General features: G+C 57.1%; 5 protein-coding genes across 5 annotated transcripts; 4 read left to right on the top strand and 1 right to left on the bottom strand.

The window, feature by feature from the left end:
- Positions 1-1,084: 1,084 nt before the first annotated feature.
- BKCO1_11000166 (mfs multidrug transporter) lies at positions 1,085-3,409 on the top strand (the record flags this gene model as incomplete). Its single annotated transcript, XM_020270351.1, has 6 exons — positions 1,085-1,371; positions 1,416-1,482; positions 1,585-1,658; positions 1,747-2,091; positions 2,257-2,892; positions 3,046-3,409. The coding sequence occupies 6 exons, from the start codon at positions 1,085-1,087 to the stop codon at positions 3,407-3,409; spliced, it is 1,773 nt and encodes a 590-aa protein (XP_020132660.1).
- Positions 3,410-4,712: 1,303 nt separating this feature from the next.
- On the top strand, positions 4,713-6,997 carry BKCO1_11000165 (mitochondrial carrier; the record flags this gene model as incomplete). The annotated part of the gene is made up of 4 exons (XM_020270350.1): positions 4,713-4,892; positions 4,947-6,140; positions 6,199-6,361; positions 6,423-6,997. 4 exons carry the CDS (start codon positions 4,713-4,715, stop codon positions 6,995-6,997), a joined length of 2,112 nt encoding a protein of 703 aa, XP_020132657.1.
- A 2,182-nt stretch (positions 6,998-9,179) lies between these two features.
- BKCO1_11000164 (c2h2 type zinc finger domain-containing protein) lies at positions 9,180-10,847 on the top strand (the record flags this gene model as incomplete). Its single annotated transcript, XM_020270349.1, has 2 exons — positions 9,180-10,483; positions 10,535-10,847. The coding sequence occupies 2 exons, from the start codon at positions 9,180-9,182 to the stop codon at positions 10,845-10,847; spliced, it is 1,617 nt and encodes a 538-aa protein (XP_020132658.1).
- A 7,066-nt stretch (positions 10,848-17,913) lies between these two features.
- On the bottom strand, positions 17,914-19,523 carry BKCO1_11000163 (uridine kinase; the record flags this gene model as incomplete). Its single annotated transcript, XM_020270348.1, has 6 exons — positions 17,914-18,671; positions 18,725-18,838; positions 18,891-18,933; positions 18,986-19,130; positions 19,189-19,316; positions 19,374-19,523. 6 exons carry the CDS (start codon positions 19,521-19,523, stop codon positions 17,914-17,916), a joined length of 1,338 nt encoding a protein of 445 aa, XP_020132655.1.
- A 392-nt stretch (positions 19,524-19,915) lies between these two features.
- Positions 19,916-21,145, top strand: BKCO1_11000162 (ctlh domain-containing protein; the record flags this gene model as incomplete). The annotated part of the gene is made up of 4 exons (XM_020270347.1): positions 19,916-19,918; positions 19,970-20,055; positions 20,257-20,452; positions 20,654-21,145. 4 exons carry the CDS (start codon positions 19,916-19,918, stop codon positions 21,143-21,145), a joined length of 777 nt encoding a protein of 258 aa, XP_020132656.1.
- Between the last annotated feature and the right edge of the window lie 1,109 nt (positions 21,146-22,254).

Here is a 22,254-nt window from a genome sequence, read left to right as displayed (position 1 = left end):
TTGTCCGTACTGGACGGCCTTTGCTTGAACATGACGGCCTGATGGTCCCTCGCTGCGTTTTTCGCTATTGCTTCCAGAAATGTCGCAATACCTAGTCCGTGGCAAATGCAAGACATAGCTTCGCCAATTTCCGCGTGTCAAGTTGCCATCCCGAATATGGAGTGCTGGTACGAGGTCCTGCAAAATCTGTCAGCCTGCACCGCATTTGGAACCGCGCAGTTGGTGTTTGCCTAAGCCATTGGGGTAGCGGTCAGGATCCCCCTGTTAGTCAACTGACTTTGTAGCCTAATGCAGGAGAGCATCGTGGACGAATCGATATGTAGCGTCCACCAGCCACTTTCACCAGCCTCCCCGCCATGGCACTGCCGAGTGCTTCAAGTACACACTGGCGTACCGTTGGCAGACCGCATGCGTTTTTTTCTCTTTTAGTTCCGTAGGAGAATATCCCTCAGTGAGGGCTATCACGGCTCATGCTTCGACGGTTTCCTAGCATACTGATCGACAACGCGAATGCGATCTGCCTCAAGATGATCAACAGATGAACCAGATCGCTTGAGACTTGCGTCAACGTGCTCATGATCTGTGCGCTGCGGAGTTCTCCAGTTCCTTCAGGCCAGTGCACAGTCGCCCCGGTAACTCCCTGCGCACCAGTGTAGTCCCTGAATGGGGGTATGCGGATACAACCGCGTCGCGGAGGCCGAGGCGTGCACGAGCTTTGATGAAGGATGGAAGGCTGGCGAATGAGAGGGAGCGCTAACGGCAAACTAAAACAACTCAGACTGTTTTTTAACTCCAGCCCTGCGAGTTACTCGGATCCCTTGGACAGAATATACGGTAAATTTCAGCCGTAGCCACGCGTCTGTCCAGCCCAGCGCCTTGCCGCAACGCTCCCGTGAGGCACTGGGGCTATGTATAGATGCGGCGCTGGGCTAGATTTCTCAGGATCCTCCTCAGCTACCCACCATGTGGATGGCTTGTCTACCCGAGGGGTAGGTGCCGAGCTGCTCGGTGCGCCTCAAAGCCAGCGCACTGGTTTCTCCTCTTTGCCGTTTGGCCGCTATATTCCATAAGCACCAGTACCTCAATGTTTGCTTCCGTCTCTCAACCCTCTTTATCTTCATCTTCTTACACTCTTTTGCAGCCTCTCGATGAGGTCGAACTGGCCATATTCGAATCGAAGATGGCAAGTTACAGCGACCACGATGTGGTCTCAACACCGGATCTGGACGATCTTCTGGAAAAGCATGGCCTAGAAGTCGGTGCCGACCAGCACTTGTGCTGGTCTGCAGACAGTCGTTATCATCCCCGCAATTGGCACTCGAACAGGAAACTGTACGATGCGGGATTAATCATAATGCTAGAGATGCTCATGTCAGTAAACCACTCTCTCCCCGCACCTTCTCGTCTTTGTCTAGTTCCTCGTGCGTGGATTCTCGGCTGACCATCGACGAAAATGGCAGGACCCTCATGAGCACCGTAGGTGTAAGTCTATGAAAATCCCTCAGCGAGAGACACCATACCGCGCAAGCGCGCGGCATTATCGCCCACGAGCTAGACAGCTTACACGCATGCCCAATCACCTAGTCCGCCGTGTCCGACGAAGCACGCTTAGAATATGGCTATGAAAAGACTCTTGGCTATTTCGCCTTCACTTCCGCGTGCGTTGTTTCTCCAACTGGCGAGCTCCCCCTCGTATCAGGCGTGACGATCCAATAGTCTAACTTTTTTTTTCTCGCGCGCGTGCAGCTTCCTACTCGGCGAGGGCATAGGCGGGATTTTCCTGCCACCAATCTCTGAGTCCTTCGGCCGCAAACTCGTTTACGTCGCCGCCCCGTTGCTCTGCTCAGTCTTTTGCGTCCTCGTGGCGGCTGTGCCGCCGCAGATGAACGGGTCGGTGGCATGCCTCATCTTCGCCCGTTTCGCGGCGGGCATGGTGAGCTCGGTGCCGGCGACGGTGGCGCCGGGGAGTTTGGAGGATATGTTTGACGAAAAGCAACGCATATGGACGGTTGCGGCCTGGACCACGGCGTCGAATGTGGGCGTGTTGTTTGGGCCTATTTACGGAAGCTACATTACCAGATATCTGGGCTGGTAAGTAAAGCATCTCCATGATGTACTTCACTGCTTCAGGAGGCTGTTTGGCTTTTCGGAAGAATGCTTTCTACTGTTGAGCAGCGCTCTTGGCTTTTGGGGACCGCGGGCTCTTTGCCGCTGATCATCGAATGCTGTCAACGCATCATGCTGACTGCCGAGAAGGCGCTGGGTGTTCTGGATTTCAGCAGTCATCATGGCCGTCTGCTTCGTCCTTACCTTATTCCTCCGCGAGTCCCGCTCCACGCGGCTCCTCCAACAAAAGCTTGACGAAATCCTCGCCCTCACCAAAACCAGCTCCGCGGGGGCCGCTCCTCTCCGCATCCACAACCCAGACGCCGTCCCATCCCTCAACGCCTTCCTAACCGACACGCTCTTCCGGCCGCTGCACCTGCTCTTCACCGAGCCCATCGTCATCCTCTGCTCGGCGCTCAACGCCATCTCCTTCGCCATGATCTACGGGCTGACCGAAGGGCTCACCATCGTCTACTCGTCGCCGAGCTACGGGCTGGCGGACGCGCACACGACGTCCTCGCTCGCGTTCCTGCCGCTCATCCTGGGCCTCTTCTTCTCGCTGCCGTTCCGCGCCGTCGACGCGCGGCGCTTCCGCGAGCTCAACGCCGACGGCGTGCCGCCCGAGCGCAAGCTGACGTCGTTCGCGGTCGCGGTGCCGGCGCTGGCGCTCGGGTTCTGGGTGTTTGCGTGGACGATCCCGCCGCTGGTGCCGCAGGCGCCCATGTGGGTGTCGATGGCGGCGCTTGTGCCCGTGGGCTTCGCCATCAACGACCTTGACTCCGTGCTGTAAGTACACAGACATCTTTCTCCCCTCCATCATGCTACCTTCATCCTTCTTTCCCCACTCCCCACCCCTCCCCCCTTTTCTCATCTTCAGCTCCGTCTCCTTCCCCGTCCCTGACAAGCACTGAACTGACACACATCGAACCCCCGCTGCAGATGCGGCTACATGGCCGACGTGTACAGCATGTACGCGGCCTCGGCCTTCTCGGCGCTGTCGCTGCTGCGCGCGCTCTGCGCCGCGGCGTTTCCGCTCTTCGCGGAGCCCATGTTCGAGCGCATGGGCGCCAACGCCGCGGCCAGCGTGCTCGCCGCCATCGCCACCGTCTTCTGCGTCAGCCCGTGGGTGCTGCTCAGGTACGGGCCCGCGCTGAGGCAGCGCAGCGCGTTCGCCGAGTACTCGGCTGCGATGAGCGAGAAGACGATGGCGGGCGGGGCCGGGGCTGGTGCCAGTGCGGGGAGCAGTACGGAGACGCTCGGTGTCGCGGGCGGAGTGGATCAGATGGCGATGGTGAGGGTTTGAGTGGTTTGGGTCGGGACGGCCGCCGACTGCCCCTCGGCAGTTGCGTTGTTGAGTGAGGCGAGGCGGCGAGGCGGCGAGGCGGCGTTGTCGACGGAGAAGCAAATCCACACCAAGGCAAATCGAATATAGCTATACGCAATGACCAATAAGCATGGAGCTTTGACCTATTCCGTTACCGGTCTATTTCGCAGCTGACCCCGCGCTGTGACCAGGCTGTGAGGCCAGCAGACCATCGGCGCTGGCGATGACGAGAGAAGGGGTTCGCGTGACACAACACATTCCTCTTGAGAGTCTAGTCGGTCACGAAATCCGGGCGGGCTGGTTAGGATCATCACGATCTGCTCGGTATAGGCGCGCAAAAGGTCGAGTAAGCGACTCAGCGTACGAGCAAGATCTTCGGCGGCCAAGAAAAGTCCCGGTTTTGATGATATCACGGCCCTTTGGCCGCCACCTGCGTCCCCAGACAGCGGGAAGCTTAATCTGGGGAGAGCCGGGTCGTCTGGGGACTTGATTTCGTGGTGTTGGCTGGGGCGCGTCGAGGACGGCAGTTGCCCAGCGCGGCCGAGCGAGTAGCGACTGCCCCTCGTGCCCTCACCGCCCCCGGAATTGTACTCCGCGCCGACTGCGGAGCGAGTCGGCGCGGAAATGTGGATTTCCTCGTACCACCCACCGGAGCCGCACGTGAGCCGCCCTGGATATGCACTTCTCCGGGAACTAAATTCCACACCAGAGCCTCAAGGCATTGTTCTGGCGCGTACCAAGCCCAGCCGGGCGGTGCGCAACACGCTGGTTGCGGCCGTGCGACTGCGATTTTACCTGCGTCTAGAAGCCAGATCGAGGGCAGCTAGGGCGCCAGGTACCAATCGCCGGCGGCTGGCGGACCCTGGCTGCTGGCGCTGGGCGAAGCAATCTTAGATCACCCGCGCGCCGGGGTTGCAGAACAAAAAAAAAGGGCCAACCCTGCGCGGCCGCATCGTCACCCACCCACGATCCACGTTGCTCCTCCGGACAGCCGCAACGCGCGCGCCCGCCCGCTCGCCCGCGTCTGATCAACGCCCGCAACCTCTCCCACTCTCGCCAAGCTGAGCCGCAGGGCGCGCACTTTCCTCCGCGGCTCCGGAGCTATCCGACTAGCGCCTACTAATTTTACCCTAGCCACACGCGCGAACACGCTGTATCGTGCACGAGAACTTTCGTGCCCGAGTTCCCCAGACTCGCCCGCCCCGTGCGCCTTCCCTCTGACCGCACCCCCAAACACTCATACCTGTCAATTGTCGCGCTCTCACCTTCCGCGACGACAACCATGGCCACCGTCAAGGACTCCGTCACCGAGGCCCTCCTCGGCTCCACCGAGGAGCCCAAGCTGAGCGAGCAGGCGAGGCAGACCTTTTTCCGCCATGCTGTCAAGGATGAAGCTTCAGGCGAATACTACCTGGGGCGCGACCAGTTCATCGAAGCCGTCGCGCCGCCCAGCGAGGACTACGTACGCTCCCTCACCCGCTCCCTCTAACCGGCGAGATGCTGATGCACAAAGCAGCACAAGATCAAGCGCGACCAGTATGGCATCCTGTTCGACGTCGCGGACCGCAAGAGGGCCGGCCGCGTCAGTCTCCACGACTGGAGGAACTTTGACAACCTCATCTCGAAGCCCGACGCCGAGTACGAGATCGCGTTCCGTCTTTTCGACGTCGAGGGAACCGGCCTGGTCAAGTTCGACGTCTTCCTCGACCTCTACAATAAGCACAAGGGCGACGATGCCTTGCCATTCGATTGGAGCTCCGAGTGGGCCTCGTTATACATTGGCCGCAAGAACAAGCGCCACACGATGACATACCCGCAATTCTCCCAGATGCTGCGCGGACTGCAGGGAGAGAAGGTCAGGCAGGCTTTCCTGCACTTTGACAAGAACGGCGACGGCTACATTGAGCCCGAGGAGTTTCAGCGCATCATCCAGAACACCGCTGGCCACAAGCTCTCCGACCACCTGCTGGACAACCTGCACACGCTCTGCAACATCTCCGCGGGCAGCAAGATCTCTTACGCCAACGTGCGCGCCTTTCAGAACATGATTCGCGAGATGGACCTGGTCGAGCTCATCATCCGCAACGCCACGAACAAGAGCAGCGACGGAAAGATCACCCGCTCAGACTTCCTGAACGAAGCTGCCCGCATCACCCGCTTCTCTCTCTTCACCCCCATGGAGGCCGATATTCTTTTCCACTTCGCTGGTCTTGACGAGCCCTCTGGCAAGCTCAGTCTCGCCGACTTTGCCAAGGTCCTCGATCCCTCGTGGCACATCTACGTTGAGCGTGGTACGGACATGGTGAGCGATGCTGGCACCAAGGCCTTCGCGAAGACGAAGACGATCATGCATGACATCCTGGAATCGATACACCACTTTGCGCTCGGAAGTTTGGCTGGCGCGTTCGGTGCATTCATGGTTTACCCCATCGACTTGGTCAAGACGCGCATGCAGAACCAGAGGAGCCACCGTGTCGGAGAGCGCCTGTACAACAACTCCATTGACTGTTTCAGGAAGATCATAAAGAACGAGGGCTTCCGCGGTCTGTATGCCGGTGTGCTGCCTCAGCTCGTCGGTGTTGCGCCGGAGAAGGCCATCAAGCTTACGGTGAACGACTTGGTCAGAGGAAAGTTCACGGACAAGAAGACCGGGGCCATCTGGTTGGGATGGGAGGTGATCGCCGGTGGTTCGGCCGGTGCCTGTCAAGTGGTGCGTATAATTGCTCGAACCCCAAATGCTGGGACTATCTCGTTAACGGTGTCGGTAGATCTTCACCAACCCTCTGGAGATTGTCAAGATCCGTCTGCAGGTTCAGGGTGAGATTGCCAAGAACGTCGATGGTGCGCCGAAGAGGTCTGCGATGTGGATTGTCCGCAACCTGGGTCTCGTCGGTCTCTACAAGGGTGCAAGCGCCTGCTTGCTTCGTGACGGTAAGTTCGTCCTGAGCCGGCAATGGTTGAGGTGCAATTTCAATCTAAACAGTGAATGCAGTTCCCTTCTCGGCCATCTACTTCCCCGCCTACAACCACCTCAAGAGGGACGTCTTCGGCGAGTCGCCGCAAAAGAAGCTCGGCGTCCTCCAGCTCTTGACCGCCGGCGCTATCGCTGGTATGCCAGCTGCTTACCTCACAACTCCGGCCGACGTCATCAAGACCCGCCTGCAAGTCGAGGCACGCAAGGGAGAGGCGCAATACACGTCGTTGCGTCACGCTGCCAAGCTCATCTGGCAACAAGAAGGGTTCCGCGCCTTCTTCAAGGGTGGACCGGCCCGTATCATGCGTTCGAGTCCTCAGTTCGGTTTCACGCTTGCCGGCTACGAAGTGCTGCAGAACATGTTGCCCATGCCGGGCTCGGGCGCTGCTGAGGGTGTCGGCGGCCATGTGGAACCGGCGGTCGGGCTGACGGCGGCAACGGCACCGCTGCCGTACCTGCGGAGTCGCAACGCGCTCAAGATCATCCTGGACCTGGACGAGAACTTTGGACGGCCGAAGTTGCCGGCGGGGGCCAAATGGGAGGGCTTCCCGGGCATCGGCGGCAAGATTGTCGGAACGGGGTCGTCATCGTGAGGAACAGGAAAAGAGTGGAGCATTGCAGTGGGGAGTCTGGTGTGAAAGGGTAATGCATAGCGCCGCCAGAGTGTCAGTTCGTGCTGGGGTTAGTCACGTCGCGGCGTTTACTGGCGTCATCGTCTCTGCCTTCCATGATGGCAGGCACGCGCATCGGGTCGACCGACCGGTTTCCTTTTGTCATTTGCAGCGAGCCTCGGATAGAGTTCTGGCATAGAGCTCGCGCACACGGCCAATAGAGGTAGAAATGAATCTGTATGATACTTGGCAGAGTGCGGCTTTTTCAGGGCAGCACATGCCGGCAGCAGGGCGGGTCGGCTGGCTGCAGGTGATAAGCTCCGATGGGGGCTCGAGGCTTGCGCAGTATTCGGGCTCGCCCTGACGTGTGTTGGCGGCAGGTCGTAACGGGGAGGCAATCCCGGGCGGGCTGCGCGGGCTGCGTGGGCTGCGCGGGCGCGGGCGGGAGGGGGAGAATGGATTGTTCTCGACGCGCGATCTGCAGTGGGCGGGCGCTGGAGGCTCTCAGCCGCGTCGCCGTCGATCCGGGCGGTTTCGAACGCGGGCACGTGAAAAGCTACATGTACCGGCGGCAGGCCGGGGGCGCCGGGCGTGTCGGACGTGTCGGGCTGAGGGACGGCGCGCCTTTGCACGCGCGACAGGCGGCCAAGCCATGGGGCGCTGGAGGGCGCGCCATGGCGGCGCCGGCGGGTTGGTGGGCGAGAGCCTCCTCCGCCGCGACGGAGGCTGCTCCAGCCGGCAGCAGAGGCGACGGCGTGCGCCCCCTCCATCCCGCGGATTGTCGGGGCGCGCCCAATCAGCCGGCGCAGCGCCAATAGCCTATTCCCAAACCCCCGAGGCGGCGAGGCTCTCGCATTTCAAGAGCAGGAGGGTGCGCTGCAGCCAGCGCGTGAGTCGCAGTCGCAGCCCCATGCGGTGAGAGAGCACAGCCTCCTCCACTCAGGCGTCGCGCGGCTCTGGCAGACGCTGCAGAGTCGCCCATTCCACCGCGCCTGACCGCCGCAGCGCAGCGAGCGACACGACAAACACCACGCCGCGGCCTGACTCGAGCCGTGCATACCGGCGCTCCCGCCCGCTGCGCTGATTTGGGCCTCGAGAGCCAGAGGGGGCGTGCGCCGCAGCTCACTCAGCCTCGCGATACTCCGTTCCACATTCCCAGCGCGCGCGCTGCACTGCATTGCACCGCAGCGCACCACTCCTCGCCCGTTTTTCCCCAGCCCCGAGGCCTGGCGCTGGCGGCCCACCTTGGTCCAACGCACGTCCGCCCTGGCCAGCTCGTCACCACCAAACGCTCGCACCGCTCGCCTGCTCTGTCAAGCACACGCTGCCTGCGCCTGCGCTCTCTCTCTCTCCTCCGCACCGCCCCAGCATCGCCAGTCCTCCGCACTCCGCACCAGACCCGCGCGCCGACTCCTCGCCCGCCCCGACGCTGCTCCGCGCTCCCAGCCCGCCCGCGCCCGCCTGCACCCTTCGCGATCGACGTTTAAGCTTCTCGCCCGCCTTGAGCCTCACGGCCAACCCGCCTCGTCGCACGCGGTACGTCGACGCTGCCTTTCGCTCGAGCAGCTCCCCCCCAAGCCCTCTCTTTCTCTCTCGCTCTCGACACCCTGTGCATTCCTGCTTTCTTCTGCTCGCAATTCTCCGACGTGCCCCGCGCTCTGCTTGCTCCGCCAGGCACTGTGTCCGCGTGCGTGCGGCCCGCACGGAGCTATTGCCCGACTTGCGGCTCTCCGCACAACTAGCTTCGTGCTGTCGTCGCTTTGATTGCTCTCGTATACGCCTGCGCATCTTCCTGTCTCTTTCTCTGTCTCTCTGTCTGATGACTCAATTTCCATCCGTCTGCTGCCGCGCGCTGTCGACAGCCGCGAGGCTGCCCGTTCGGCCAGGCAGCCATAAGTCCACCGCCGCTGCGCTGGCTGCGCTGGCTGCCGGCCGGTCCCACCAGAGCTCGTCGCTAACGTTTGTAGCATCCATTGGCCGCAGTCCCGCCCCGTTCCGTCTCTCACGACACAAGACCATTCAAAGCTTCCACCCTGCTCGCTCCCCGGCCTCTAACTTTATTGAGCTCAAGCCAATTCTCGCCGAGCCCGTGCCGACTCACTTTAACTTCTCGTCCTGACCCTGAGCACTACTGCGGGAGGCTCATGAGCCTCTCTAATGCCGAATGTCCCACTACGATTCTGACGACGCTTATCCCAAGTCGCCGGGCTTGCAGCCAATAAAGATCAAATCGACTCCGTCGCCCTCTCCTCCACCATTTCCTCCGCAGCACAGTGCGCCTGTGGTCACTCAAACTGTCAGTCCCACCACCTCTTCCTCCCGCAGAAGGAAACGAAATAACCGGACCCGGCCGAGTCAGGGCGATACCGTCCTCCTGAGCTTCCTAGAGCCCAACCGGCCGGACATTGCCAGAGCCGCTGGGGAGAGGGCCCTCAACTCCGACTCCGACTCAGACGCGAGCGAGCCTGAGGACGATCCACCACGCTCACCCATGCAAACTGACGACAGGGTCCGTCTTGCCCAGGCCGCCATCAAGTCACTAAACGGCGATGGGCGCACTACCAAGCTCGCATTGGCACGCCCCGTAGCTACTGTGACTGAAGTCAGGCCAGAGCACGACACCGACATGGATCGACATTCGCCAAAATCCAGGGTCGATGACCAGCCGCCATTCACGGGGCTTCCTACTCCTGACAACTTCCCAAAGGGTAGCGCAGACGGACCTACCCCGAGCAGTACGACCAGAACGGATCACTCCCCAGCAACGTCGCCAAACTTGCGCGACTTGGCCATTCCGGACTCGCAGGCCTCGCCCGACGAGAGGCTGCCGGCTCTACAGAATCCGACCTCGCCGCATCGGGACAGCACCGCGGGCTCCCCCAACCAGAGTCTGCCCTCGTTTCGTCACCTGAGTGAAATAGCGGAGCAAGCAACTCAGGAGAACGAGCACCGGGCAAGCATTGACCATAGAGCAAGTTTCTCGCACCGGCCGTCAATCTCATCGACGGGCGCGCCAGCGCTTTCTCCAACGCTTGTCAGCCGCTTCCCACCCAACGGGAACTCACGCCGATCTCCTCCGAGCCAGTTCCCGCCACTAAATAATCCTTTGTCGCCCGTGAACAGCCATGCTGGCACTGACATCAAGCTCTCGCCGCCGACTTATTCACACTATGCCGCCAGCCGCAGACACTCTTCTCTTTCGGATACCAGCAATACGACGTTTCCGCCGCCTTTGACTCTCAGCACCACAACGACCAATGAAAGCTATGGATCACGCGGTTCTGACGCTTACGCCCACAGCCCGCCGACAAGGCCTCGAAGCGACTCTCACAGGATGAGCATCGATGGCATCACGCATCCCAATCCGGCTGCTCAGATTCAGCATGTGCCCCCGCACGGAAGTACTGGGTTCAAGTGTGACTACCCCGGTTGCAATGCGCCACCTTTCCAGACGCAGTACTTGCTCAAGTCAGTTTTGCGGCATAGGTTTTATGGAAGTTGAACTGACGGGCTCTGTAGTTCGCACGCCAATGTGCATTCGCAAGCGCGGCCGCATTATTGTCCGGTGCCGGGATGTTCGCGCGGAGAGGGAGGCAAAGGCTTCAAGCGCAAAAACGAAATGATCCGGCACGGACTCGTGCACGATTCGCCAGGCTACGTTTGTCCGTTTTGCCCGGAGAGAGACCATAAATACCCTCGGCCGGACAATCTGCAACGACACGTCAGAGTTCACCACGTCGACAAGGACAAGGACGACCCACAGCTTCGAGAAGTGCTTGCCCAACGGCCGGAGGGGGGCGGCAGAGGAAGAAGACGGCGGATTGGGTCGTGAATTATTACAAGATGTTGTAAACAAAACTGCTCACCCACCCGGATATTATCGGTCATTTTAACACTCTCACCCTTTGGGGATGCGAGGCATTCACGAAGGATGAAGGCTTGCTTCTTATTGCTTCTCTTGCTATCTAGGGCGGGCGTTTGCTAAAGGCGTTTGGCTATGGCGGGTATAACTTCTCGACTCTCGTTTGATACCACATTCCTCCCGACCTTCCCTCACGTTCATCGAGACGGTCGGGCACCACTATTTACACGCAGACCTAGATGGGGTCTTTCTGAACATTTTATTACATGGATTTTTGGCGGCACAAAGAAGCCGCCGTCTCGGTCGCTACTGGCGCACAGCATTTGCCCACTCATTTTACTACGACTACAGCCACGATTACAGGAGGATACCTTTTTTCTTTTTCTTTTATGGCGAATTCCCCATGTTCTTCTCTGCACCGGTGATTGGCAGGCGCCAGGGACGGGAAAAGAGGAGAAAGGAGCACAGGACGGGACAGGACGGGACATTGTTTCGACAGCAGGCAGCGCGGATATCCACAAGGGTTGAATCTCTTCTTCTATCAGGAGGACCAGGAGGAAATCTTGCTTTTAAACTACCTATATTTCTCCACCTCAGGTATGGAACTTTTGGGTCTTTTTTCTCACCATACAAGGACGTGGAAAAACAAAAACAAGAAAGCTTGGGGCCTCCTTCTGGAAAAATCACTTGCGACTTGCAAAGACCAAGAAAATTGCAGGTATCAAGTCATTGGGCGGGTTCCGCTTCCTCCTGCCCCAATGCAAAAGGGTGTGTTGATTTTCGACCACCACATTTACGCTTAGCAGGCAGGGCAACGTAACAGGATAAATTTTTTTTTTCAAAAAAAAAAACACACGCTTGTGATGTTGCGCGCTTACACCATCACACTTCCTCTTTACGGTTGGTGGATGTTTTCGATACCCTGGAGCGTGTCACGACATATGAGAGAACGAGGCGGACTGATGACTTTCATGCACAGCGCGGACCCAAACAAATGTAGCCTCGTGCATCATTTTGGCAGCTGCCAAGACCGCATTGTTGTCATCTTCGCGCGCGCGCGCGTGTGTGCCTGGTGAGGAGGAGGCTCCAAAAGAGCCTCGCGATTCGATTCGATTTTTTTGATTTTTTTTCTAACCCATGGATTGTATGTACGTACGTACATGATGATCAAGGCCATGTTTGTTTCTTTTCTTTTTCTTTTCCTCCAAACCCTCCTTCCTTTCTCGTTCCTTTTTTTCTTCTTCTGGAAGGGAAAAAGGTCTCGGCCTTGCGGCTTGTACTACCTCAGTCCCGGCAACTTGGGTCGGTCGGCCCCAAAGCGCCTCATCATCAGCCCCGGCTTTTCGAGACATTATTTCCTTGGCTGCGCTACCCGGGGAAAGGGGAATTTGAAGGAGGGGGGTGGGACGGGACGGGGCAGAAAGAGCGATGAACGCATGCGGGATGGACGTAAGCAGCTGGGAAGGAAGGATGATGACGATCAAGTCCGTCGTCGTCCCCAATCGGCGGTAGGATTGTCATCAGCGATGGTGAGTTGTCTTGGCCTGCCTTGGCTTCTCCCTATCTTCGCCACTAGATACTGCCGGCTTTCTATTTTTTGATATCTGTGTCCCATCAGACCATCATGCAGCGCCACATCATTTTTCCCCCCCTCCCACGAATTGTAATGAACGTACGCTCTCGGTATGCCCTGATCGCCTGCCCCTGGCTGAGAGTCTAGAGCAGTCGCACGGGAGGGATTTGAAACGCGGAAACACGTGTTGCGCAAACAATGCCCGAGTGTGATCACTGACGATGGGGGGTTTATCTGTTTCTGAATTTAGGACGAATCGGCTAACTTTGTCTACTCCTTCGTTTTCCCCCTCCACTTCGTCGACGGTTTTTTGTCGGCCTTCCTGTCGTCTTCATTTCCCCTCTCTTCCACCTCCAGGACGATCGCGGGTAAGCGGCCGACACAGTAAGCAGCCAGCCGCGGCCGTCAGCAGCTTATCTCGTCAGCAGCGTGCTATTCTCGTACCGCAGCTGACTGAGAGAAAAGCGAGGGAAGGGAGGAGGGGAGCAGCATTGACCTGGATTGGCGTTGGGGAAGGAGAAAAAAAATGGAAACACGGGCAGGGCGAGCTCTCACAGTTGGTAAGTAGCCCTGGACGGTGCGTTTCAGAGCGTGGTACGAGAGGGCGAAATGCCTGCGTTAACGCACGAGAACTATAGGCTTGCCTTGTCTCTGGCCGTTATCTAGCCTGCGGTTTTGCATCCGTCTGTACGAGTGCTGCCCTATTGCATTTATTTTTATCCTGATCTATCTCGTGCACGTTTCGGATCTTGTGTTGGGCGGGATTGGGGGCGCGAATGGCGGGGTGATGTGAGTGGTTCGCGACTCGAGGCCCAGACCGAACGGCACAGCTACGGTACAGTAGCCCCGGCTGGGAGGGATCGTGGGGAAAGCCAAAGGAGCATCCGATGGCCTGCTTCCCTCGCCACCGCATGTTGCGGGAACCGGTCCGCTTCCTTGGTGCCCCCTCCGGCCATTGATTGCCCTCTTTTCCTTCCTCCTTTCTTTTCTTTTTTATCTCTTCTGGATGATGGAAATCATGTGCTTGTTCTGTCACCATTGCTGCCTTGCTCTCACTCTCCGTGACGAGCTGAAAACACAGTCGCAGACTATTATTACCCCTGGTCGTAGCACAAAGACATTCTTCCAGCCCTCACGTCTTTCCCCAGGAGAAGAGTTGCATGTCATGTCGAGGCATGTGCGGCGCAACGCGGAAAGGGCAGCAATGACATGATGCGGGAATGGGAAGGATTGCGGCCTGCTCGTGTCTAGACCTTCTGCATTACACGCGATACTTTCCCCGCCCACCCACCTATTGGGGCCGCTTCCAGTGATGGTGATGAGTGTGGTGAAGACATCACTTTCTCTGACGTTATTCTCCCTTCCCTTGGTGTCGACGAGACTCTACCTGGATTTGCATGGCCTGCTTTGCTCTACGTCCTGACCAACCATCTGGCCGCCACGCGCTGCATCGGCGCTTAACTATCGTCTTGATTATTATGAGGTAAAGGCAAGCCATCCCGCTCGAGCCGCAAGCCTTCCCTCATCATTACCTTGGGACATTTGTTTTTCTTCCTCCCGGCTGGCCGGGCGGCAGCGGAGGCGTTTTTGGCGTTGCGTGGCATGGGACGGAGGCGCGGTACGCTAGAGGACTGACGTCGCGAGGGGTGATAAACAGCACGGCACGTCACCTATCGGCAGTTGTCCCCCAGCTTTTTGACTTTGCCCATGTCTTGTCGCTGGACGGCCAAGATCATATTTGCAGCGTTATTGTGATGCTCAAGTCGCATCCAAGCATCTGAGCAACCATGTCCAGCTGCCTCGGGAAATGAGGCCATGTCGCTCCTTTATTCCTCAAGCTATTTCCGTCGTCCTTCCTTCCTTCCGCCTCCGCCGCCGCCGCTTTTAGTTGGCTTGCTGCTACTGCTGGCACGTGGAAGTAACCAGGGCGTGCTGTTTTGGCGCCGATGTGGCCCTCATTTCTCCTGAATTGGTCCGGTAACCACCATGTTGGTCAATGGTATTGCTGCGATCGAGCAACGTCACAGGAATGAACCAACAGGTAAGAAGGAATGATGAGAGCCTCCACGGTACCAAGGGAGGCGGATTCATAAGCAGCCTAACTGGTTATCAAGCTGTCAAGGGATTCCATCACTGAGCGCCGGCGCTTCGGTTCTCTCCCCTGTTTCTGGCCGACCAGAGACGTCACGAGGCACTTTTTTGCTGTTGCTTCCTTGCTTATCGTGCCTGCTGTGTATATGTGGGACCGATCATGGACGCGGCGGAATCTGAGTGGTTTGGTGACAACGGCAGCCTCAAAAAGCCTCAAACAGCCACCATCTCGTCGATCGCGGCGCATTACGTCCATCGTCTCCAATTTTCTTCCTTTCGTGAGCGAGAAGCCCACTGATGTAATCCAACTGCAGGCGAGCGTTTCCATGTGAACAGAGCGAAGAAAAAGCAATAGACCCGGCCGCCATCGACGATCACCTGTTAAGCGCCTCCATCGCCGGCATCTCATCATCTATAGATGGCCAGGCCGACTCTCTAAAGTGACTCGATAGCCGGACCTGCTTGTTTAGCGGCTCCTTGTGTTATCGACAGCCCTGTTAAGGGTGTTGTTTGTGAGTTCTGACTCCTGATTGGTGAAACTCCCGGTGGCTCTGCGGCACTTCTGAGCCATGTCACTTTAATTGGAGGCTTTCGTATGGGGTGGAGACCTGAAGATGCATAATGCATATGTGAAGTGGCACCGCCAAAGTACCTTGACGCATACGCTTGCTGTGCAGTAGGTATGAATACGAAGAATCCATCTTTACGCATCAGTGATCCCACGTATACATGACTTGACAGTCCTGGCTGTTGGAAGGCGGATGGACTGCCCGAGTTTTGCACGATGGAGAGGGCCCAGTGCAGATGGCGGTGGTGTGGTCGAATGCTGTCTCACAATATCCCGGTCTGTCGAATCGGTCAAATTTTCCCCAGCCTAGCCGGCACGCCTTTTATCGGGCCTGCCTGTCATGCGTGGCCTCGTTTTTAGCGCGACGCACCGGCCCACAGCCCGTCGCGGGCTTGGGCTCTAGATGCGGGGGAGGGGAATTGACGTTGGCGCTGCCGAAGCCCGAGCCTCAACTCCTTGTTTTCTTTACCTCACGCGTGATTCCGGCTCTTGTCGTCGGTAAAGAGGATGATGGAAGATGAGTCAAAGCCTCACGGGCGTGTTTCGCCATGCGTCGTTCTTGGGCTCTGTGTATTCCCTGACTTCTCCGCAAGTACCTACCTTGACAGCAACCCACGTCCCGTCTCCGTCTCCGAGCTCCACTATTGGACTTTCGAGTAAGCATCCTGGCGATACGACCCTGCGGCTCTGACTTTGAGTTTAGTGCATCGCTGGCTGCTCAAGCAACAACGCCAGCAAATCATGGTCCGTGTCTTTCGATGGTAGTGCATGGCCTAACCTCCCACGAAATAAGCCTAGATTACACGTAGCAGCCATCTGTCGGGTCCTGCATTGTAATGATACGGACGCCCAAGCCACCGCCTGTCACTCTGCCGGATGTCCGCGGAAGGGAACTCGCACCGTACCGGGTTCTTCAAGATACTCCAAACTGCATATTTCTGCCCTTCAATCTCTCGAGGGCTCCGATTTTTTATATTGATTGGCGTCGCGTTGTGCCTATCCTCCGGGCAGGTCCTTGGCGTCATACACCATCGCACTCTGACATCCAGTAAATGATGATGACAGCTAAACTGTCCGACCTTGCGATTAGCCATGCGTTGAAATGAGCAAGAGAGATCTCCCGGTGTATCAAGGGCCCAGCTGTCTCAGTGCTGCAGTCTGGTTTGAGCTGACTGAAGACACCATCTGAAGCTTTGCGTTGATACCTTGCTCGGCTAAATGCATTCTGGATAGCGTCTCAACGTACCTTGTGTAATAGCCTATATTTTCGTGAAACTCGAACTTGAATGGTAATACTACGTGTCAGACCACCGCTACGCTGAAGAGTAGATTGTGGTCCGCAACCCGGAGCGCTGCAATGCTTCTACTGCTCAAAGTGTCGCCTGAATCTTCCAGCAATGCCTAGCGCCAATATTCAAGTATGACGAGTCTCGCGGTACCGCTTTCCGGTTCACACACTTCCCGTTTTCACAAAGAAAAGGTAAAACAAACTTGAGAGAGGTCGCAATTGGACACCATCAGAGAGAGTAGGATGGCCTTTTCCTCGTATTTGCCCAATGCATGCGTTGCGTGGAGAGCCGTTATCTGGCAGGCTCGCTGTGGTCTACCATCTCTTGTGTCGGACAAGGCAACATTGTGCATCAGCCTCCCAGCCTCCCAACACCGAGATGAATCTCTCCCCGCTCTGATGGATTTGACTGAGGACTGATACCGGCGAGAAGTCTATAAGTTAGAGTTCGGTGTGGGGAAGAGTAGACGCACTTCATCTCACCTTGCGCCCGCCAAGCTCTCGACAATGACACGCTCCAAAGAAGGCGACTTGCTCTGACCCCCCACAACCTCCAAAAGCGGGCTTGAAAACAGACGTCGTCTTCCCCAGCGCGCTCGTCTCTCAACCCAAGCCCTCCTACAACGTCATCGTCGTCTGCGCCGGTTTCGCCGGCCTCATCGCCGCCCGCGACCTCTCCCTTCACTGTCTCTTCCCGCCTCGCTCGATTCCCCGACGTCAATTTTCCGCCCGCCGACAACGACGTCTTCGAGACGCTCGTGGCGAACTTCGGATCGGCCTCGGGATGCGGTATCGGGTTTCTTGATGCGCTGCGGTGGTACGCGCTGGGTGGGCATGGCATGAAGGGGGTGTATAAATCGGGTGAGGGTGAGATGACGGGGTTTGCGAGCGAGGTGATGGTGGTTGGGGCGAATGTGGTGTTTGGGGATGTTGTTGTGGAGAGGGTAGAGCATCAGGGCAGGGAGGAGGATGGAGTGAGGGGGTCTTCAAGCGATGAGCGGGTATTTGGCGGAGCTGTAGCTGTCTCATGGCCGAGAGGTTCTTGCAAGTGCAGACTGGGCTGGTGGTTGGAGAGGTTTATTGACGGTACAATCGAGAGGGGATCCAGGGACGTGAGAGACGTGCTGGAAATGCGCAAGACTGAGAAGCAAGAAGCCAAGACCTCTGCAAGGCCATTAAGACCATTCGATCTTTGTGGAGGGTTGGACAGCTGGCAGACTTACTAGACCGTATCAAACAGTCATAAACCAGAATAGAACATGTTTCGACCACTCAAGCGCAATTGAACTCAAAAGGTCCAATCGAGCCTGTGAAGCAATGCGATAGACAGAAACCGCACATGAGGGTGGTGTCATGATTAGGAGGTAGGTTTGTAAATGAAATTCAGAATCAATGTACAGGAGACTACTCCAACTCTGCGTAGGCTTGTAGGGACAGGATCGATGCCGTGTTGTTGTGTGTTATTTTGTACATCATTTACTCACCAGTATGGCTTTAATTCTACCACTTTTGGATCTCAGTGGCCGAAATACCTCTTCTCAACCCATCTCTCTTCGTAATCGTCGACCAAGCGTCCAACAACGACCATTATATCCGGGAAAACGTGCGTCAGTCTTCCTACACCTAGCCTTCCGGCCATATAAGTGACGAAGACAATGTTCTTTTCCGGAACGCCATGGTCCACTAGGATTTTCACTGCCATGAGAGCAGCGCCGCCGCTTGACATTTGTGAATCCATAAGCAAAACGCGCTCGTGTTTCTCGATGTCTTTCGGGAGCGCCCTGTAATGCAGTTCCGGCTCTCCAGTCCGATGGTTGGTTTGGATGAGGATCCTCCCGTTCCTTGAATCGGGAAGGACCCTCCGGAAAGCCCTCTCCAATGCGCTGCCGCCACGGAGGATGGTGACTGCGCTGGTCTCGCCCGTGGGCTTAAAGCCTCGGTAGACTGTCCCCATGGGTGTCGTGACATCGACTACGTCGAAATGCATGCACACCAGAGACTCCTCAATCAGCAGCGCGCAAATGCGATCGAAGTAGAAGATGAAGTTCTCGCGATCAAGAGCGGGGTTGACCAGGAGCGTGTGGATGGCTCGATTCTGCCTTGTCTCTGGGAGAACGATGACATTGGATGACAGGGGAGCTTCTTCTGCGAGCTTCCCAAGACGCTTGAGCTCCGCTTGGTGCATCCTCGACTTCAAGGTGAGAATCTTGTGGATACGGTCGGTGACCATGGAAATGGCGACCGTGTTCTCGACACCACGCGGAACGATAAGGTCTGGATTCCTTAGATCATGGATGCTCCTTCACCGTGTTTGGACGTGAACTTACCGGCAACTTCTCGCTGAGGTGCAACATATCTGTGAAAGTTGGGCTTCACGTACAGGAACCACTGCTTGATACAGCCCTCGATGTCACGGCCACGGCTCTTGACATCGCGCACAACTGGTGAGCAGCTGGTTAGAATAGCCGTGGTCAAGAGATTGTGAGTGCTTACGCCGTCTGGAAAGACACAGGTCAGGCTCGGCGTCGGCAAAAATCTGTGGGGGTCAATATACTGCGAATGTCACATGATATAATACGGCGACGGACCTTCAAATCGAGCAGATCCAACACGCGCTGGTCGTGTAGGCCGAAGATGCCTTCGAGGATGAGGACGTGCGGCGAGTAAATGGTGGTTGTCTTCTCTTCGCGATTGTGCTTGGAGAACGAGTACACGGGGACCTCTACCTTTTTACTTTGCGGGCGTCAGTTTGCCGGTTCAATGTGCAAAAGCGTGCAAGACAATATTTTACCCCTGCTTGACGTCGCGCAACACGTCTACAAGAAGATCGAAATCGATGGCCTCGGGCGCATCGAAGTCATATTCATTTCTGAAAGCTCTGGCAGACTCCTCCGGGGTCAACGGCTTGTAGAATGAGTCCTGGGAAGCGGATTGATAAGCAGGCGGGCGGGCAGTGGGGATGTGGGCTACACCCACCATGGACAGGATGACGACCCAGGGCAGGTTCAGGGCGGAGATGATCGCCAGGGAGAGGGTCGTCTTTCCTGAACCGGAACTGCCAGCAACACCGATAATGCTGGTGTTGGCCCACGGCGGGGAATAATGGGCTCTCTGGACAGTGCTCATCCTGCAAGGTTGCCGCGGGGTGCACTCGGGTGGAGGGTGAGGCGGGCTAAACGAACATGGTGGTGGAAGGGAGATATACGAAAAAGACGGGCAGCGATAGGGTCCTGCACCCTGGCTGCGCAATGACTAAAAATGTTCGCGGTGGATCAGAGGGTGTGGTCCAAGCCCGGGGAATAGGGCGGCGCCGACGCCCACGTGACCGTCCTCGGCAGAGGCTTTTCTCCTTCGCGACTTCCCACATCAGCTCTTCCCTCCCTCTCAACAACTTCCACCTCCACCACCCCTCGCCGCCCCACCGCTCGCCTGCCTTTCGTCGCTGTCTTTTGCGTCAGCACAGCGCGGAGATGACCGATGGACGCGCGATAGACTGAGGATTTCTTATCTCCTGCACGATGGTTGGTACTTCCCCGCGCCCACCCGTCTACTTCGCTTTCTGACCCGCGCAGAGCTCCTCAACCGTGGTCTCGACGGCTACGCCGAGGCCCTCTCACCCCTTTGACCGCCGCGTCGAGGAGATCAAGCCCTCGAAATCGTACGTATGCCTCTGCCGACTTCACCACGCGCCCTACCCCGCCCTCGCCAATTCCATGATGTGTTTATATCAAGTTGGGAATCTCTCCGAAATTCAATGTGGAGACCAAATTTACTTGTTTCTGATCCTGGCCACCTCTGCCCTGTCGTCCTACACGCCGCGCTGGAGTCGAGCAATATCAGGTGCTGACTGGCACTGCAGAGACATCAATCATGTCATCATGGACTACCTTGTCAGCGAGGGCTATCCGATGGCGGCGAAGCGATTCGCGCTCGAGGCCAACATTCCGCACAGCGCCGAGCCACAGTCGATACAAGAGCGCGTTGACATCAGGAATGCCATTCATGCGGGGAACATCGAGTCGGCTATCCACCAGATCAACGATCTCAACCCTCAGGTCAGTCCACCTCCACCCTTGCATGCACCGCAGCCCAGCCCACTTTGCTCTTATGATTATTGAAGTATCATGCACCACACATAACCACCTTCGGGCGGACGTTGATGATAAACAAAACCTTCATTTCCTTATGAATTGCATCCCATCACATTCACGTCGTTGTCCATCCAGCCTTGCCAAGTACACCGCTGACTGGCGCAGATTCTCGACCATGATCCAGCATTGCACTTTGCGCTCTTGCGCCTGCAACTGATCGAGCTCATTCGGAAGTGCATGTCAAGCCCGAACGCTGACATCACCCCGGCACTCACGTTCGCAACGTCGGAGTTGGCACCGCGTGCTCCAACCAACACGGAGTTTCTCGAAGACCTTGAGCGTACCATGGCGCTCCTAATCTTCCCGCCCGAGAACCTGGCGCCACCGCTCGCGCAGCTGCTCGACCCCTCGCTTCGTCAAACCGTCGCAACAAGGGTCAATGAAGCCATCCTGTCCAGTCAAGGTGCCAATCGTGAGGCTCGCATCAAACAGCTCGTCAGGCTACGTGCGTGGTCGGAACAGAAGGCCAAGGAGGCGCGCAAGCATATTCCAGCGAACTTGAGCTTGGGACTGGACTCCGAGAAGACATCAACCGACGATGACGATGACGAAGTAATGAACAATGGCAATGGGGAAGCCGACGCGATGAGGGACTGAACCTGTCGTGTCCCCCAATCTCTTGCTCAAAGGCTTTCGACTTTTAAGGTTTCTAGCATGGTGTTGGCCACGGTTATGGCGTTAGTATTCAGGCGTATTCATTCGGTTCGGCATAAGGAAGCGCTGCTGGGATGGCCACTGGTTTTTGGCTGGATTGGGCGTCTCCGAGGCTGCCCTGTATCATTTCTACGTGCTTGGACCGGGACATGGTTCTCAGGTCGAGGGATTAATCAAAGATACCCGTTCACACGCTTCCATCCCTACAGTGCTGGCAAGGTTCGGGACGGCATGATGCCGACCAAACAAATTCGTTAGCGAACGCCTTCAAATGTGATCTCTTCGTACCTGCCACCTAGGTACAACTCTCAATCTGCTTGTTCTGTTTATCCCACCAAGTGCCAAAGGACGTTGGATTTTGAACGCGCCCCGCGGGCCCCTAGTAGCTGCTCGAATGGCTGTAGCAACTGGTATAAGCCAGTGACCGCCGCCAGCGGGGGTCGCTCAAGTGCCTGCTATGACGATAGCGGCCCCGGAGAGAGCGGCCAATGGCTTATATCAGTAGCTACGGCCATCCAAGACAGCTGCTAGGGTCCTCTTAAGGGGCTTGTTGAGCTCAACACCACGCGGATTAATGAATCAAGAATTTGCGTCTTCTGGCACTCAATGGGACAAGCAGAACAAACAAAAACAAGCAAATTGAGGATTGTACAGTAAGTACGGAGCGTTCAATTTTTTTTTTGGGCGGCATTCGCTAACAAATTCCTACTTACCGCGCATGAACCAAACGTTTGTGTGCATCCTTTCAGATTGATGCATCATAGTCTGCAATGACTACATGATGTTTCACCTCCTGCGGGTATTCTTGTTATTGCTGTTCTGAACGCGGAGCTCAACTAGTACGTATGAAAGGCTGTTGAGACAGACTTTCGATCACAACTCCCATCGTAGCCGGTTGAGGAATACATCCAACACTGCCAATGGTGTTCTACCTCCGCATGGGCCGCAAACGGTGGTGCGCGCGAGGATGCCTTCAAGCCTGAGACAACAACAGTTGGGCTTGCGAAAAATGACGAGTAAGCAACACAGATTCTTGCCAGCTGTACGTGGTA

Source organism: Diplodia corticola (genome assembly GCF_001883845.1).
Source record: "Diplodia corticola strain CBS 112549 chromosome Unknown scaffold11, whole genome shotgun sequence".
Classification (NCBI taxonomy): domain Eukaryota; kingdom Fungi; phylum Ascomycota; class Dothideomycetes; order Botryosphaeriales; family Botryosphaeriaceae; genus Diplodia; species Diplodia corticola.
The sequence above is the reverse complement of the archived record's forward strand: the minus strand, read 5'-3'. Positions and strand labels throughout refer to the sequence as shown.